This window comes from Lolium rigidum, chromosome 3 (genome assembly GCF_022539505.1).
Source record: "Lolium rigidum isolate FL_2022 chromosome 3, APGP_CSIRO_Lrig_0.1, whole genome shotgun sequence".
In the NCBI taxonomy this organism is placed as follows: domain Eukaryota; kingdom Viridiplantae; phylum Streptophyta; class Magnoliopsida; order Poales; family Poaceae; genus Lolium; species Lolium rigidum.
The window spans coordinates 318,864,421-318,882,383 of record NC_061510.1 but is presented as its reverse complement, the minus strand read 5'-3'; the positions used below and the strand labels follow the sequence as shown (position 1 = coordinate 318,882,383).

General features: G+C 53.1%; 1 protein-coding gene across 1 annotated transcript; it reads right to left on the bottom strand.

Annotated features, from left to right (window-relative positions):
* Positions 1 to 12,694: 12,694 nt before the first annotated feature.
* On the bottom strand, positions 12,695 to 14,415 carry LOC124699941 (desmethyl-deoxy-podophyllotoxin synthase-like). Its single transcript, XM_047232155.1, has 2 exons — positions 13,513 to 14,415; positions 12,695 to 13,405 (listed from the first exon to the last, which is right to left on the bottom strand). The coding sequence occupies exons 1-2, from the start codon at positions 14,413 to 14,415 to the stop codon at positions 12,785 to 12,787; spliced, it is 1,524 nt and encodes a 507-aa protein (XP_047088111.1). The 3' UTR covers positions 12,695 to 12,784.
* Positions 14,416 to 17,963: the final 3,548 nt, after the last annotated feature.

Genomic DNA, 17,963 nt, shown 5'->3' with positions numbered 1-17,963 from the left:
ATTATACGCTTTATGAGGCAACTGATGAAGGACACCAACATCTGCTCAGATGATATCATCCGCGCCTTTATCTCGCGCCGGGTGCTTCCGCTCAAGCGCCGCATGCACAAGATGAGCGAGATGTACGGTCCCGGTGATCCTACAAAGATCACCGGAATTCCTCTTAGCAAGAAGGACGTTGTCCTCAAGGCCGGCCAGATCCGTCAGACCGCCATGCCGGAGGATTGGGAATGGGGCCTTCGGCCTCTCAGTTCCACTAACCCCCCGACCCAAGATGTAAGAAGTTACGCAACTCGGGTCGGCGTACCGGTAACTTTTGCATTGTGATTAACCCCTTTTTATCTTTCTTGTTCTTTCAGGCCAAGGACCGTTTCCCCGGCATCGAGTCTGACCGACGAGGCCCTCCCCAGAAGCGAGGTTTGGACAAGTTCGACCCCGGCCCCGTCATTTATTGGAGGGATCTGAAGATGGGCAAGACCCCAGCCTCGCGCCTTGGCAGGTCTCCGCCGGATCCCGCTGGTTCGTCCGACGACCTGACCATGCTTGAGGTAGCTTCCCTATTTGACCTCTTATATTTTACCGTCATTGTTCCTCTGTAGATCCTTCCTCAACCAACATCAACCCACAGATTCACGAGCACGCCACCCCGCTGCAGGCCGAGGTTGGCCAGGAGTTCCTGAACAACCTCGTTGTCGGGGGCAAGAAGAACAAGACCCCGGCGTCGGATGCCGGGCCAAGCCAAGCCCCTCCGGCCAAACGCTTCCGGACCGAGCCTTTCGCGGGGAAGCAAGTAGGCACGAGGCGCTACAAGAGCAAGCAGATGCCCACTTCTTCCGGGTAAGCCCCGTTTCCTTGCTCGTTTCGTTTGTGCCTGGTTCTTTTCCGGTTACTTTTTCCAACTCTTTCTTTTTCTCTCTTTCAGCCCTGCGCTCAAGCTTGGGCCCAGGCCCGAGGGCTCTGCCGGCTCCGCTGGAGCCTCAACTCCTCCTCCTCGTTCAAGTCCGACACCATCTGGTGCCGGCAACATCTCTGCCTCCCCTCCGGGGGGCACTACAAGTTCGGGGCGCGCGGCCCCTAAATCTCCTGATCACCGCGCGGAGGAGGATCTTATCTCCCCTCCAGAGACCCAAGATACCGGCGCCAGCAACATCGGCGCCGAAGAAGAAGCTGCCGGGCGGGCGGAACCTTTGGTTCCTCCCGTCCAGAAAGAAAAGAAGAAGAAGAAGAAGAGTTCACGCTCTTCCCCCTCCAAGGCCGTGCCGGAAACTTCCGCGCCGGCATCCTCCACCTCAACGCCAGAAGCTCCAGTTCCGGAGCAACCTGATGCCACGCCAACGCCGCCGCCGGAAACTCCTGTTCCTGAGGCGACGCCCACACCTCCGCCGAGCCAGGGACCTCCCGCGACTACGCCGATGCCGCCGTCGGCAGCCCCCAAGACCACTAAACGCCTCAAGCCGGGGGAATCGCGCGGAAAGGCTGTGCAGGCGCTCAGCGGCTCGCGGTCCTTGGTGCTGCACGTCGGGCCTGCCGCCGCTGCGGTCCCGGAGAAACCTTCCGACCTCCTCGGCCGGATTGTGGAGCTCAAGCGCGAGGGCAAGGAGCTGGGGCACCTTCTCCCCTACGCCGAGAAATGGAACGCCGCGGACATCTCCGGCGCCACGAAGGGCCTGGGGAAGGATCGCCTTCCGGCGCCGGATCCAGCTGGGCCGCGGTCCACTGAAGAACACTTCATGCGGCTCAAGCGAGCCGTGAAGGAGTTCGACGCGTGCTCGGTACGATGCTACCAGCAATGTCGTGGTAAGTTTCTCCAATCTCCTTGTAATTTTTGCTCGATGCCGGTTTGTTTCTTTCCGGATCTTGTCTATCCTCCCGAGTCCCCGAGTTTCGTGTTGAGAGCGCAGCTCTTAGCGCGAAACTTAACTAGAAAAGCGCAAAACCGGCATAGCCGACCCCGAGTTTCGGGTTAAGATCTTTGTTTTTCCTTTCTCATAATTATCTTCCTTTGAATAGAGCACCGCTGATGCCCGGAAGCTGCTCTTTGAGGAGCTTCTGTGGGAGCACCGGGATCTTGCTGAGGCCCACAGCCACTGCCAAGGTTTGTTTTCTTTCTCTTCTTCTGGCATCTTTTTACCGAAAACTTTTTTTTCTTTCTTTGTTATTTACTAGCTTTTCGCATAACAGCTATTCCGGAAGCCTCCCTTGAGGCCCTCAGGGTCCAGGTTGCCGCACTCCAAGGTATCCTTTTTGCTTTCCGGTTAACCTGCTTTCTCTGCATTGTATGAGTGCAATTTTGCTAACACTTGCTTTCCGGTCTACAGAAGAGAAGGACAAGCTTGCTCGGAAGCACCAGGAGGAGCTGGACGCCCAGGAGACCCGCTACGGGGAGCTCAAGCGCCAGTACATTCAGCTTGGCCTTGACCATGCTAATGCACTGAAAGCCGCTGAAGCTGCTGCGGAGGCTAGGCTCAACGAGGCGCTCGAGGATGCCGGCAACGCCACTGTGGTGCTGCAGACTGAGCTGGAGGAGGCCACCAACGCGCTGAAAACAGCTGAAGGCAAGGCCGCCAAGGTGCACAAAGCCGCTGCTGAGGAGGCCGCCAAGGCACATAAGGCAGCTGAGGACAAGGTGGCGCGGCTGGAGGCGGAGCAGAAGGAGTACGACCTTCTGGTCACGCGGACTGACGCGCTTGCCCTTCGTATGTTTTTCTTTTCCCTTTTCCGGTTCCTGCGTATAAGCTTATTTGTTCCGGTATCATGCACTTAGCTTTTTTCTTTGTCTTGCAGGGCTCTTTCCGGACTCCCAGGCACATGCTGCGAAGAAGGTTGAAGAGTACCGGGGTGCCCAAGGGCGTACGGATTTGGCCGCTGCCTGGGATCCTTACGAACACCTGATTGCACTGAGCTCGCGGGTCTCCCACATGCGCTGCGTGGACCGGAACGTCTCTGACATTCCGGAGGTGGCCGCCCAGCTCTTCAGGACTCTCTGGCCTGGAGAAGTGGTGCCGGATACCTTCTCCCTCATCAGCGACCGCCTGAAAGGTGCCGGCAGAAGGATCCGGGAGTGGCAGTGTTCCGCTGCCCGTGCCGGAGCAGACTCAGCGCTTCGCGTTGCCTGCTCCTGGTACCCAGAGCTGGATCTGGATGCCCTCGTTGGCGTGCGCGAAGGAGCTCCTACCGATTTGGACCCAGTCCTTACCGCTAAGCGGCAAGACTGCGCGTACCACATCGCGGAGTATGCTGAAATGCGCACCTTCATCCCCCCTCCTGAAGACGTCAAGGACTACCTCAGCGATGAGGAAGAAGAAGACGGAGGCGAAGATGAAGACGCCGAGGACGCGCCACCGGAAGCTCCTGAGGCCGGCGCTGCTCCCCCTGAAGCCCCTGTTGTTTGACTTATGCTTGAATGATGCCTGTAATATGCTTGTCCTGTTGTTCTCAAACAATGCCCGTTAAATTCTACCCCGGTATGCCGGGGTTTATGATGTAAGGTAAAACTTAAGCTCTATCTGGCTGTGGTACAACTTATGCCGGTGTCTTGCACACCGGTAACTTATTAAGTTATGTTTGTTTGTGACTTAGCATTTTGCTTATCGGTTTGATTTTGGTCTTGCACTGCAATGATTCCGAAATTGTTTCCGCATCCAATTCGATGCACACTTGGCTCTTTTGCTTTGGCTCTGCCTACCTTGTCTGGGCGTTTTTGGCGTATGAGCACAAAGTTCTTTTACCAAGCAAGCATTTTCTTGAACTTAGAAATAACTCGAAATTTTTGCAAAAAACCGGTATAACCGGGGTTAGTTAACCTTTCCGGATTGTTCTTTTCCGCTCCTCCTCTCCGCAGTTCATGTGCTTATCCCCTACCGGTTTATCTTGCTTGCCATGAAGCCGGGTTGCGGACAGCAGCAGAGTCGAAGACTCCGGTAGGGTTTAGCACACTACTAAACCGGAAAGAAAAAACGTTCAATAAGCAACCGGTAAACTGAAAAAATAGACAAGTTACATGCAACCTTAGTGGGGTAGTCCCAGAGATTCATTCGAGGTTCCGACATCTTTTATTCATAGCAAATAAGGTACAAAAAGGAACTTCTTACACCACAACATCAAGAGTAGAAAGGACGCAACAAAGCTACATTCCACGGACGCTTGGTCTCCTCCCCGGACCTGTCCGCCTTTCCTTTCTTCCATTCCTGTGCATCAATCAGGTAGTAGGCATCGTTGTGGAGAGCCTTGCTCACAATGAAAGGCCCTTCCCATGGCGGGGAAAGCTTGTGCCTGCCTTCAGTGCGCTGCACTAGGCGTAGCACCAGGTCTCCTTCCCGGAACACTCTCGGGTTAACCTTCCGGCTGTGATAGCGTCTGAGGTTCTGCTGGTAAATGGCTGTTCTTGCCAAGGCCAGCTCTCTTGCTTCTTCTAGCAAGTCCACATCGTTTTCTCGAGCTTCCTTTACCTCTTCTTCGTTATAGAGTTGCACCCTTGGTGAATCATGGAGAATGTCGGTTGGTATGACCGCTTCTGCTCCGTAAACCATGAAAAATGGAGTGTATCCGTTAGACCGGTTTGGAGTAGTTCTTATGCTCCACAGTACTGATGGTAGCTCATCGAGCCAACACCCCGGCGATTTTTCCACCGCATCGATGAGTCTCGGTTTGATACCGGAGAGCACCAAAGCGTTTGTTCTTTCCACTTGTCCATTGCCTTGTGGGTGTGCGACTGAGCACAAATCCAACCGGATATTGTTGTCCTCACAAAATCTTTTGAACTCACCTTGAGCAAAGTTTGTGCCATTGTCAGTGATGATACTATGTGGGTATCCATACCGCAAAATGACATCTTTTAAGAATTTAACCACTGTGCGCCCATCACACTTTGCGATGGGTTTGACTTCTAGCCACTTGGTGAATTTGTCCACCATAACCAAGATGTGGGTCATGTTTCCCCTTGCTGTTTTGAATGGGCCAACCATGTCTAGGCACCAAACTGCAAACGGCCAAGTCAATGGTATTGTTTTCAAGCCGGAGGCTGGGGTATGATTTTTCTTGGCGTACCTCTGGCACCCGTTGCATTTTCTTACCATATCCTCCGCGTTTTCCAAAGTTGTTGGCCAATAGAACCCATGCCGGAACACCTTTGATACCAGCGCCCTTGAGGAAGCGTGATGTCCACACTCTCCTCGGTGAATCTCCTCGAGCATTTCCTTTCCTTCTTCCGGTTCCACACATCTTTGGAGGACACCGGTAACACTTCTCTTGTACATCTCGCCATTGATGATGGTGTAAGCCTTGGACCTCCTTTGGATCCTCCGTGATTCATTTTCGTCAACCGGCAAGGTGCCGTTGACCAGGAATTCCTTAATAGGTTTAACCCATGATGGTGTCTCCCGAACTAGGAACACCGGTACGTCTATGTCCATGCTATCCACCAGCATTGTTTCTTCCGGTGCCGGCGTGGCAGCGGTCGATCCCACCGGAGCAGTCCCCGAGTTTACCGGAACAGTTCCCGGGGTTTCCTTCGTCGATGTCCATTGGTACAATGTGTGACTCCGGCACAAAAATTGATTCCGACTCCGGACTTGGCTTGATTGATGGTACTCTTAAGTGTGCTAAGGCTATTCCGGGAGGAATTTCTTGCTTGGACGAGCCCAGCTTGGACAAAGCATCCGCAGCCTTCATTTTTCGCACGCGGTACATGGTGAAATTCACACCCTTCGAAGAAGCCGGCAATCTTTTGCACGTGAAACCGGTACGAGGCCATGTTGGCACCTTTTGCGTCCCAATCTCCGGAACACTGCTGTACCACAAGATCTGAATCTCCATAGCAAATGATCCGGTGTGCACCGATTTCTTTTGTGACCTTAAGCCCATGGATCAAAGCCTCATATTCAGCGACATTGTTTGATGCCCTCAAGTGCACTTGTAAAACATACCGGAGATGATCTCCCTTTGGTGAAGTTAAGACTACACCGGCACCGAGACCCTCCTTGAGCTTGGATCCGTCAAAGTGCATCTTCCAGTATTCCATTCTTTGATCCGGGGGCTTGTACTGCATTTCCGCCCAATCGACCAAAAAATCAGCTAAAGCTTGCGATTTGATGGCGTCTCTTCTTTCATACAGCGGTACGTATGGTGATATCTGTATTGCCCATTTCGCAATCCTGCCGCTAGCGTCCTTGTTGCACATGATATCGGAGATGGGTGCTTCACTCACCACCTTCATAGGATGTTCCTCAAAGTAGTGCTTGAGCTTCGTGGCGGCCATGAACACGCCATAGGTCATTTTCCGGAAGTGCGGGTAGTTTTGCTTTGAGAGGGAGAGCACCTCGCTCGGGTAGTATACCGGCCTCTGGACGGTTTTTCCTTCCTCTTCTCTTTCTACTACCACAACAACACTCACGACCCGGTTGGTTGCTGCTATGTATAGCAACATCGGCTCTCTTTCCAACGGCGAAGCCAATATCGGCGCGGTGGCTAACATTGTTTTCAGTTCCTTAAACGCTGCGTCTGCCTGAGGGGTCCAGACGAACTTATCGGATTTTCTCATTAAAGCATAGAGCGGCAAGGCCTTTTCTCCTAACCTGCTTATGAACCGGCTTAGCGATGCTAAGCTTCCGGTGAACTTTTGTATGTCCTTCAGATCTTGCGGTATCGTCATTCTCTCAATTTCCCGGATCTTTACCGGATTGACCTCAATGCCTCGGCTTGAGACGAGGAAACCCAGCAGCTTGCCTACAGGGACACCGAAAGTACATTTTGCCGGATTGAGTTTCATCCGGAACCTTCTTAGATTATCGAATGTTTGCTCGGATATCGTCAATTAGGGTATCTTTTACCTTAGTTTTTATCACGATGTCATCCACATACACCTGCACATTCTTTCCGATTTGATCAAACAAGCATTTTTGCATACGACGCTGGTACGTTGCACCAGCGTTGCGCAAACCAAAAGGCATAGTGATATAGCAGTAAGCCCCGTGCGGGGTAATGAACGCAGTTTTTATTTGATCTTCCTTTTTCAAGGGGATTTGGTGGAAGCCGGAGTACGCATCCAGGAAAGACAACAACTCACACCCAACGGTGGAATCAATCACTTGATCGATCCGCGGTAAAGGAAAAGGATCTCTTGGGCAAGCCTTGTTGAGGTTGGTGTAGTCGATGCACATGCGCCACACCTTTGGAGCTTTTGCCTCCAGTTTCTCATCTTTCTTCTTTTCGACCATCACCGGATTGGCCAGCCACTCGCATGCGTGACTTCCACAATGAAACCGGCAACTAACATCTTCGTCACCTCTTCTCCAATAATCTTCCTCCTATCTTCAGCCGAACCGGCGCAATGGTTGTCGCACCGGCTTGGCATCCTTCCGGACGTTCAGAGAGTGCTCGGCCAGCTCCCTCGGAACACCTACCAAGTCATCAGTAGACCAGGCAAAGATATTCCGATTCTCACGGAGGAAGCTGACGAGCGCGCTTTCCTATGCCTCACTGAGACCGGCACCAGTACGAACGGTACGCTCAGGGAAAGCCGGGTCCAGCACAATGTCCTTTGTTTCGTTCGTCGGTTTGAACGCTGGAGCGCTCAGACTTGCACTCATTGCCGCTAAGCTCAACTGTGAAGACTGAGCCAGCGCAACTGCGGTTTGCATCCTTCTTTTTTCCTCCGCGATCACCAGCGATTCCGCTAGGTTTGATCCGGCAGATGCTGTTTCCAGCGAGATTTTGTAGTTTCCCACCACAGTCAAGGGTCCACGAGGTGCCGGCATCTTCATCTTGAGATACGCCGTGTGGGTCGAGGCCATGAAGGCCGCTAGTGCCGGTCTCCCCAGCAATGCATGGTACGGACTATCTAAGTCCACCACCTCGAACTCAAGGTTTTCAACCCGGCAATTGTCACGTCCTCCAAACGACACATCCACCCGGACTTTTCCAACCGGTGCGCAGGACAAACCCGGAACGATTCCATGGAACGTCGTATGAGTTGGCTGAAGCATGTTTTCTCGTTATGCCCAGCGTATGCATGGTGTGCTTGTACATTATGTTTATGTCTGCTCCCATTGTCTATCAGCACCTTGCTGAACTTGACGCGAGTCGTTGGCCCCTTCATGATTGGGTCCACCACGAGAGCGTAGCCACCCGGGTTCGGCATGATTTTAGGGTGGTCCCGGTATGACCATGTGAGTTCCTGATCCGACCACAACATGTACTTTGGCATCGCCGCATCACCGCGTTCACCTCCATGGAACGACGGCGCAGGCTTTGCTTGTCTGTCGGCTCGGTGACGAACACGACACAGCACACATCTGGATCCTCATAAATGTTCCGGCCCAAAGGTGTCGGTGGAGGTGGTTGGCTGTGGCCTTCTCCCACCTGATTGACTTGCTGATACTGCTGCCTGTTTTGTTGAGGGTGTACCGGCAAGGCATTTGCCCCGGTAAGCGGTGGTGGTGGTGGTAGCCGTTGGCTCGGCGCGGCATGTCCGGTGGTGGTGGCATCATTGCATTGCTCCCTTGTCCCTGGGCGTCTTTCACCGCTCCCTTTTGCATCAAGTACTTGGTCCAGGTGCAATCTTTTGTCAAGTGGTTCGACGGGTGAGCCGGATTCGGCGTGTGCCACCGGCAAGGTTGGTCCATGGCGGCTTCCATGGTGTATTTTGCGGGTTCTTGCCAGTTCTTTTTCTGGCCCCAGGGTTTCTTTTCGACCCACTGCTTCTTAGGACCTGCCCATGGCTGCGATCCGGTTCTCTGCCTCTGGCTGCCGCTGGCATCAGAGTTTTCTTGCACAGCAGCAACTTGCTGCGAGCCATACCTGCGATCCGGGAAATCTTCCCTTCTTTTATTGTTCCGGTTATCCCGGTATTGCTGCTGAGGCGGGTTTGATTGTTCTGGCTCAGCTTGTATCGCCGGTTGCATTGGGTCTCCCAACGCATAGTTATCCGCCACTCGTATCATCTCCGCCAACGTTGTTGGCATGTTCCTCTGTAGCCTTTGCCACAAAGGCGAACCTCGCCGACATCCCTGGCTAAACCAAGCGATGGCTTGTGCTTCTATCACTCATTCACAAGAGTTTCTGGTGGAGTTCCACCGGGTCAGGTAATCCCGGTCTGTTTCTTGCGGGCGCTGCACGCATAAAGCGAGCTGCTGAGGCCTGTTTGGCCTTCTGTAGGTGCTGCTGAAGTTGCTCACAAAAGCTTCCTCGAAGTCCAACCAGCCATTTATGCTTCCTTCCGGCAAGTTGTTCAGCCAGATTCTTGCCGGTCCTACCAGAAACGTCGGCACGATTCTCACGGCCCAACGCCGGTTTCCTCCTCCGGCTATGACACCTCCGCCACCAGCAACGTATACCGCGGTCACGTAATCCGCGAGCCGCCTTCTCGGCTTAGTGGTGCCATCGTATGTTTTGGTGTCACGGGGCAACTGAAAGTTGCGAACTGGTGGTGGCTCTTTCTTGATCCTTGGGCCAAAGCACTTTGGACCCGGAGGACCCTCTGCCTCAATCATTTCAGACAGGTACACTCTATCCAGACGGTGCCTCGCATCCCGTTCCGGCAAATTTCTTTCTCCCAACCGCTCTCCCAAAGGTTTCCGGTAAGCGGTGAGTCTTGTTGAATCAGCTTCATCGTAATGTTCTGGTACCGCGGCCCTCGCCTGCCGGTACCTTGGTGGAGGCATCTCTTCATCACCATACGCTGCCCTTGCAGCCGGATAGTTTTGCCCGGTTTCGTGTCTACCGGCATGATTGTTTCCGGCATAGCCTCCTTTGGCGTAGCCTCGATCTGCCCCTTGGCTTTTCCTACCGGCATCGTGTTGCCCGGCTTGTTGTTTACCGGCAAGGACCGGATCGTACACAGTCATCTGCTGTGCGTTCACCTCTTTTTCTCTTCTTCTGTCCGGATGGGGGGACGAGGCCTGCCCATGGGACTTGCTTCCGGCATTCTTTGTTGAACGCGCGGATTTTGAGGCTATAGCCTTGTTCAGCTTAGCCAGCTGCTCGGCGTTCTGCTGCTCTACAGTATCTAGCAGCTCTCTGACACGCTCTTGTTGTTTTGCCAGAGCCTCTCCGGTAAGCGAGTCACACAGATCTACAGCAGCCTTAGCAGCTTTTATGGTTTTATCCGGGCCACTGTACTTAGGTTTCTCTACGATGCTAGCGAGATGCAGAGGTACTCTTGCCGGTAAGAACTTCCTTACGCAAATCCTGATCTAGATTGCGAGCTTTAAGCCGGTTCTCCGGTATCCTAGCAGCATGAGCGCTACCGAAGCAAAGCCATGGGCAGCGTTATACTCACGTACGGTTAGGTTCAGCTCGCGCTGCGCCCTGACGACGTCCTTGCCGCTCTCGAGTATCTTCTGGCGTTGCGCCTCCAGCTCCGCCTGAGCCGTTGCCGGGTCGATGTTCTGCGCGATGGGCGTTACCAGCACGTTCATCGCCGCTTGGAGAGGTGTTGCCGGTGGTGCGGAAGACGCTCCCGGTGCGCCGGTGTCGCGCTCCAGCGGTGGCTTGGCCGCGCGGGTCGCAGCCGCACGACCAGCAACTTCGTCCGCAGCCTCCTTGCCCGCGCCGGCTGCGCCAGCCATCGTTACCTCGACGCTGCCGGCGGCGCGGCCAGCACAGAGCCACCTTGGCGGGTCCGGTGCCACCAGCACCGGCGAGAGGCGCTGGCGCATGGGGACGGTGCTGAAGTAGACGCGGTGGCTGCCGAACTCGATGATGCGGCCGTTCTTGGGGAAGATTCCGCCGTTGGCGAAGCAGCCCGCGTTGTCGTTGATGAAGTCGATGGAGTAGAAGCGCTGGACGAGCGCAGACACTGTCCGCTCGCCGGCGACCTCGAGGATGCCCGCCCGAATATGTACTCCAGCCAAGCGCCACTTCAGGCCCCACGGTGGGCGCCAACCGTCGTCGTGGTGAACAAACGAGATGCCATAGGATGGCTTAGGTTGGGGCCGAATGGACGCAAGAGGATTCGGGGGAGGGTTTGTGATTAGATGGGATGAACTTCCGGATGGTTTCCTCAAGAACTTAGCCAAGGCTAGAGGTTGAAGAAGAAAGACATAAGGAAGAACTCGCTCTAGATCATCTTCTTTATTGATCTCAATCAGGTTACAAGTTTCTCAGTACAGGTGTTCTTCTAGACCTAGCTCTCTTCGTGCGTCTGCCCGTAAGAAGGGCTGCCCCCTCTCCTTATATAGGGGAGAGGGTGGCTTACAGGGCAAGAAACCCTAATGGCATCTTTGACTAGACAAACTACTTTACAAAGCTACTTTAATCATAGATGACACCGGAGTCTTCTTTAATCAGGGGTGCTGACGTCCTCCGGCTTCTTTAATCAGCACGACATACCGCCGCTCGCACTCGGAGCCACGACGCCGCACGACTCGGCAACCCGCAGCCCAAGCTGCACATAGCACGCCGCTCGCAGACCACGGACATCACACCATCATCCGGGGCCGCCGCTCCGACATACAAACCGACCGTCCCCTCTAGGACGCATCAGGACGAGCGGACTACCCTGCCGCCCTCGCGGCCAAGATAGCCACCCAAACCGTGACAAGCCTCAACCACACACCATATAGTTGCAGCCGCACAGCTCTCCGGGGCCGCCGCCCCGGCGCACCACATCTTGTTCGAGGCCGCCGCCTCGACATCCTCAATCCCTGGCACGATGACATTGGACGGCAAACGAAGCACCGTTGCCCAACAAGGTTGTGCTCTCCAAGACGACGCCTCCAAGAAGGAAGCGACGGAGACCGACGCCATCGCCCGCTCTGACCGAGGCAGGAACTTGGGTTTTCACCCGAAGAGCACGAAACCTTCGTGGCAAGGGAGGTAGGAGCCCCACGGCGATGCCTCCATGGAGGGGCACGACATCCAGGGACGCCGCCAACGCCGGCACCGACCCAAGTCGGAGCTGAGTTTTCATTCGGACTTCATCTCCCGAACCGGGACAGCCGGAGCTACACAGGCCACCAGTAGCCACCTCTCGCCAGCCACCACCGCACGCCAATAGCAGCACCCGCGACGTCCTCCGCGCCCGGCGCGCCTCCGATGACCTCGGCACCAGCACCCCGCCTCAGGCCCGCGCCAGCCCGCGTGGCCCAGATCCGGCCCGGCCGCGCACATGCCGCCCCGCCTCGAGCAGCCGAAGAGCCTCCGCGCGGCGGCCTCCTGCCACCGCACCACGGCCACCCGCGCAGCGCACCGCGCCGCCGGGAAAGCCCTCAGCTCCGCCGCCACCCCGCGCTGCTTGCAGAGCCCCGCACGCCCCCGTTCGCGGGGGGAGAAGAAAGAAAAACCGCCCCGTCGCCACCTTCCCCGGGGAGCGCACGGCTTTGCCGGCCCCCCTCCGGCGGCGGCGCTGCGAGGAACCCCTGTGGTGGAGGCTAAGAGGGGGTGGCGGCTAGGGTTCCCCCGGTATCGCCCGAGGAGGGCGACGCGGGGGCTGAGTCGTAGTTGTGCACTGTGGGTACACATCAATTGTTAGGACAGCTTTGTGTGGACTAGAAAGATGGAAAAGTGCAGGTGGCCGAGCAGAGAAGCCTTAATTTGTTATTGGTTTATATATCAGTGTTCCTTCCGGCTCATCGGTATAACAGAATAACATGTGCATGATGTGAAACGAAATTATAAATTAGTCTTTGAAAATCTGAATATATGAATTTTAGGTGCCATTTTATTTTAAAACACAGACTCATCAACACACCATAACTGAATTTAGTTCATAAAAAAAAACTTTTTCAACGCACCATAAGTAGATGCCAGTTTTGATGGGCCACTGTAACTGATGAAAGACAACATATCAGCAGGGCAAATATGCGTGGGGTGTTGGACGCAACCACAGATCCACCTTCTTCCTAGCAGTCACTCCCATGGTTTCTGTCATGTCCAGTTCACCCGGAAGAATGCCATCCGGGAGACTCCAGTCGAAATAGAATAGAAGGCTAGCGAGACCCAGCTGAATGGTGGCCAGCCCGAATAGCATCCCGGGACAAATCCGTCGACCAGCACCAAACGGTATGAACTCGAAGCTGTTGCCTTTGAAATCTCTGGCACTTCCTAAGAATCTCTCCGGCACGAATGCTTCCGGCTCGTCCCAGCATTCCGGGTCCCTATTGATAGCCCAACCGTTGACGAGAACAGTAGCGCCTTTGGGCACGTCATAGCCGAGTATTCTGCATTGCTCCTGGCACTCCCTTGGCACCAGTAACGGCCCAGGAAGGTGCAGCCGCAAGGTCTCCTTGATGATGCATTGCAAGTAGCTCAGCTTGCCTAGGCCCTCTTCGGTAACCTTCTTTTCCCTCATGAAAGCTGCCCTGATCTCATCTTGCGCCCTGGCCATCACGTCTGGGTTTCTCATGAGCTCTGCCATGGCCCACTGTAACGTTGTTGCTGTTGTCTCGCTCCCCCCTGCAAGAAGGTCCTATATTGTTTTCCTTCTATCAGTGAAACCAGGGATTTGATAGAAAAGCTAAGCATAACTGTTTATATTCAGTTTTAGCTAGCTAGCAGGAGAATCGAAAAACTTACAAAAAGCACTGCTTTGATGTTGTTCATGGTGAGGGGGAACTGAAGGTTGCCTTCTGCCTGCACCCTCAAGAGCACATCGATGATGTCTTCGTGGTGTAGTTCCGAAGGGGAAGCACTCCTCTGCAGATGCTCATCTATGGCGCGTCCCATGAACGCTAGGAAGACCTCTCGAAACGCCTCGGCTCTGCGCCGCGTCACGCTTAGAACGCGTGCCAGCCTTGATGACGGGAACATGTCCGGCAAGGTGAATCCGCTTACTAGCCGCAAGGCCTCCTTGACGTGGCGGAGTAAGGTGTCCTGCTCCGTGAACTGGCCACCCATGATCGTGTGCACCGTTATGTTCGTCCCGTACGCAGCCAACATATGGCTCAGATTGACGAGCGGCTGACCTGACTCTGACGCGGAGGAGATTGACCGGACGAACCGGTCCGTCTCCTCCTGGCGGATGCCGCAGAACGAACTGATGCGCTTGGCGCTCAGAAGCTCGAGGAAACAGATCTTGCGCATCTGCCGCCAGTGGTCACCGTACGGGGCGAACACGATCCCCATGCCACGCTTGCCCAGCGCCTTCACGGATGAGCTCAGCGGCCTCGTGCAGAAGGCGGTGTCGTGCGTCTTCATGATCTCCTTGGCAGCCTCGGCGGTGGAGGCGACAATGACCGGGTTCGCGCCGAACCTGAGGAACATGAGGGGGCCATGGCGCCGCGATAGGTCTTGCAAGGCGCGGTGTGGTAGGCCACCAATAAGATGGTGGAGGCTACCGATGACAGGCAGCTGCCACGGGCCTGGAGGGAGCCGAAGACCATTTTTACGGGAGCCAAAGGAACCCGCGTAGTAGAACCGAGTAAGGTACAGGAGAGGTACGAGAGCTAGCAAGTAGTAGCAGTAAGCATCATTCTCCATTGCTGGGTAGCTGTGAATCTGCATGCGACTACCAGGATTTATGGATGATTCAAGTCAATGCTAGATGCTGCTTTGTTGTGTGTTTGTGGTTGTTTCTTGGTTGCTTCCCGATGCTGCTTTATTCATGACGAATGGAAATAATCAAGCTCCATATCAGCTTTGCATCAGCATTTTCGGACCTAACTCATGAGAAGTCAGATTATACAGTAGTACTACTGAATAGCGGTCTCCGTCAGACAGGGTAAAGTCAAGACTCCATCACAGTTGCACTAGGGAAAATTCTGCAGCGGCCGAAGTCATCGTTGCTCATTTTCTTCTACTCCGTACGGGCGACGCACAACTGACGTGTTCACAGCCTTCCATTTGGGTCGGTCGAAACTAACCGTGCGTCGGGGGCTGCCGCCAGCTGCATGACGCAATTTTTTTTTAGTTCGCATTGTTTAAAAAAAGAATATAAACATAATTTACATATTGATAAAAAGAAAATATAAAATATAAAAACTAAAAGCCCTAGCGTACTCCTCGTCATCGTCGAGCACGACGAAGTCCGTTACCTACCATGGCCAGTTGGCAACCGGCGGAATGTACACCGGTGCCGCCGATAGTGGAGGTGGAGGTGGAGGAGCCTACGGGTTGAACGTCGGAGGTGGAGGCGGCGGCGGGTGCGGGGCCGAGTTCTGCAACGTCTGCTGTAGGGCATGTTCCTCCGTCCGGCCAGGCGGCACGAACTGGGTACCCGGGCAGCGGCGGCTGCACCAGTCGGTCTACCTGCGAGACGAGGACACCAAGCCTCTCGATCTCCTCGTCGGTCATGGTCGGTGGGAAGTCGAACTTCTCGCCCTCCACCATGGCCGCTTGCCAGTCGTGGAAGACGCAGACGATGAAGTCGTCGTTGTCGTCCTTGGCCTCCTCGTTCTGGTAGGCCAGCGCGTACGCGTCGTTGTCGTCGTCCTCATCGTTATCATCGTCGTTCTCTGGACGTACTGGCGGGTGTCATGTTCGACGACGAGGTGCCGACGGTTGCAGGAACGGAAAGTCTCGGTTACCGAGGAAGCCCGCATGCCTCATCGGATCCTCCTCGGTCCGGCGCCAGTGACGGCGAAGGCTGGATCGTCGCGGAGGTCCGGCGGCAAGTAAACCAGCATGCGCCGAACTTCGACGCTCCTCTCCGGCTCGCGAAGAAGTACTGGCAGGACATGCATCCGGCGGTAGCTGAGCCGCCAGTTGCCACCATGAAGGTGCACGTCCCTCCAACGATCTCATGCCAGCGAGTTTGCGTGCAGCACCCGCGCCACCTCGACGCGCAGCGGCACCCTGTTCGGCCGCGTGTCCTTCTTGATGCCGCTGCCGAACGCTTCGGAGTCATGTTTTCTTTGCCATGGTGGATGCGGCGGTGGAGCGGAGGTGTCCGTGATCTGGGAAATGGCAGGGATGTTGCCCAGCTCCTTTCTAAAGGACGGACGCGTGCGGGACACGATGTCATTGATGACGGCGCAGAAGCCCAGCTGCCGCCCGCAGTCCTAGTACGAAAGAGGAAGCAGCGCCATTGATGACGAAAGCGCGCAGACACAGAAGCGATGACCACAGAAGCGATGCGATCGAAGCGGGTCGCTGCCAAGCGGGCCCGTGGGAAAAGTCTGCGGACACTCCACGCGAACGCGCAACGTTCGAGGAGACGCATCCGAGACGTAAATATGCGTTTCCGCAGACGGTCCGGTTACTATGCGTCGGACCATTAAGCGTTACAGACACATTTTTCAACAGCATAGACGTAAACGATCGTTCAACGTCCGTTTACTGTGGTCCCTACGAAGATGCCCTACCGTGAGAACGATGTGGTCACTGTTAATGCAAAACTGCTGCTTTACAGAATCACTACTAAACATAATCACTAATTAAAGCACCTGCAGATCTAAATCTTCTTTGATTATGGTGCACCGATGAATAAGGAATTTCTGGGCAATGGATCAAATATGCAGACTAGATGTATCATCACCCAATTTTGCACGGACAAACAATCAAGTAATGCTACCGACGCGCACGAATGGAACATGGGTGCGCGCACACCTAATCTATCTATTATTATATACTAAAAGCAAAATAAGGATGTTTTTCAAGGCCCCAGGTTAATCCACATATTCTATAAAATATAAACCATCGATTTTAATCGTAACGCCTAAGATTAAAAGATAAGAGGTGTTACGTAGAACAATATATATGTACAAAAATAAATTTTTGGTACCTAAGCCTCCGTATGGGTACAGACGTAATCAAACACGTTGGAGTAATATATGGATCACCTAAGCCTATTTTCTCATGTCACGTGCAAAACAAATAGGCATGCAACACAAAGCTAATTTTGCTGTACATGTATGTTTTCATTAACAAAAAAAAAATCTGAATTCATTGTAGCGTGTTAAGCTAGGACTCTTTTTTCTTTTATTATTTAATCTTTGCTATCTCCTCGGTATGAAAAGAAGACCTACAGTTTGATATTTTCTCAGTTGATTTGTGCGCCGCCGAGTAATATATGGATCTTTTTTCGACACACCATGTTGATCCATCATTAAAATTATTTCAATGTTACGGTTAAATTTAGAATATATGGCTAGGACTTTCTTGAAACCGTTTTTTTTTACGTTTGCATGTTCTTTTGCATTAGCTTTTTTTTAGGGGACTTCTTTTACATTAGCACGTGTATGGTTTTGAGATGGATCTCATTACATTGTACGCAATTGTTCCTAGAAAAAAATCGTGATCTAAATCGACATACTCAATCATTTAAAAATAAAATAGTACACAACTCCCATACAATATACAAGTGTGAAGGAGATCGACCCCATCACGCTATGAATCACATCAGCTCCACGGACACAAAAATCTTTTTATGGTATGGAAACTAACCAGAAAACACACACCGTCTGTTCCTATTTACATGACACGGTTGATTTCTAGAATCTATTTCCAATGAGATACTAATTATTGTCTCCCATCCATGCACACACAGGTACACATCTTTGAAATAACAACAAATTAGCTTTGATCTAAAACCAAATTAGCTTTCATCTCTAGCTATTGCTACATGCATGCTCTAAAAAATATATTCATAACACATGTATATGTGAGTAAGTTGTCGATATATAAACGAATATGAGCTCTCATTTCTCAGCAAAAGATCGTGGGCGTTTTTGACCAAGAACAAAGATCACATGGAAATAGGCCATAACTAGAATTTTTCCTTCTATAACTATGCAAACAAAATAAACTCATTAAATATTGATAGGTTATTTGTTTTCCTTAGAAATAAAATATATGCATGATTAATTTAAACTATATGACTGTGACATCGGGCGAATGTGAGATTTGTAGCGTGGTGGCACGATGCGATCTGGGGCGCTGCTTTAAATAGGTAGAGAACAAGGCAGTTGTAGGGCCAATATGAAAAATACCCTGGTAACTTACTGCCTACTTCCATAGGATCGGGGTGCAGCCTCTGCAGGCTCGCAAAAACCCACTTTGGATGTATGCTAGCGAGAAAGATGTTGACC

Bases quoted from the DNA above. Each gene is read 5' to 3' on its own strand.
- LOC124699941 (XM_047232155.1), bottom strand. From the start codon at position 14,415: ATGGAGAATGATGCTTACTGCTACTACTTGCTAGCTCTCGTACCTCTC. The intron at 13,406-13,512 runs GTAAGTTTTTCG...AAAACAATATAG, and splicing joins ACATCAAAGCAGTGCTTTTT to GACCTTCTTGCAGGGGGGAG.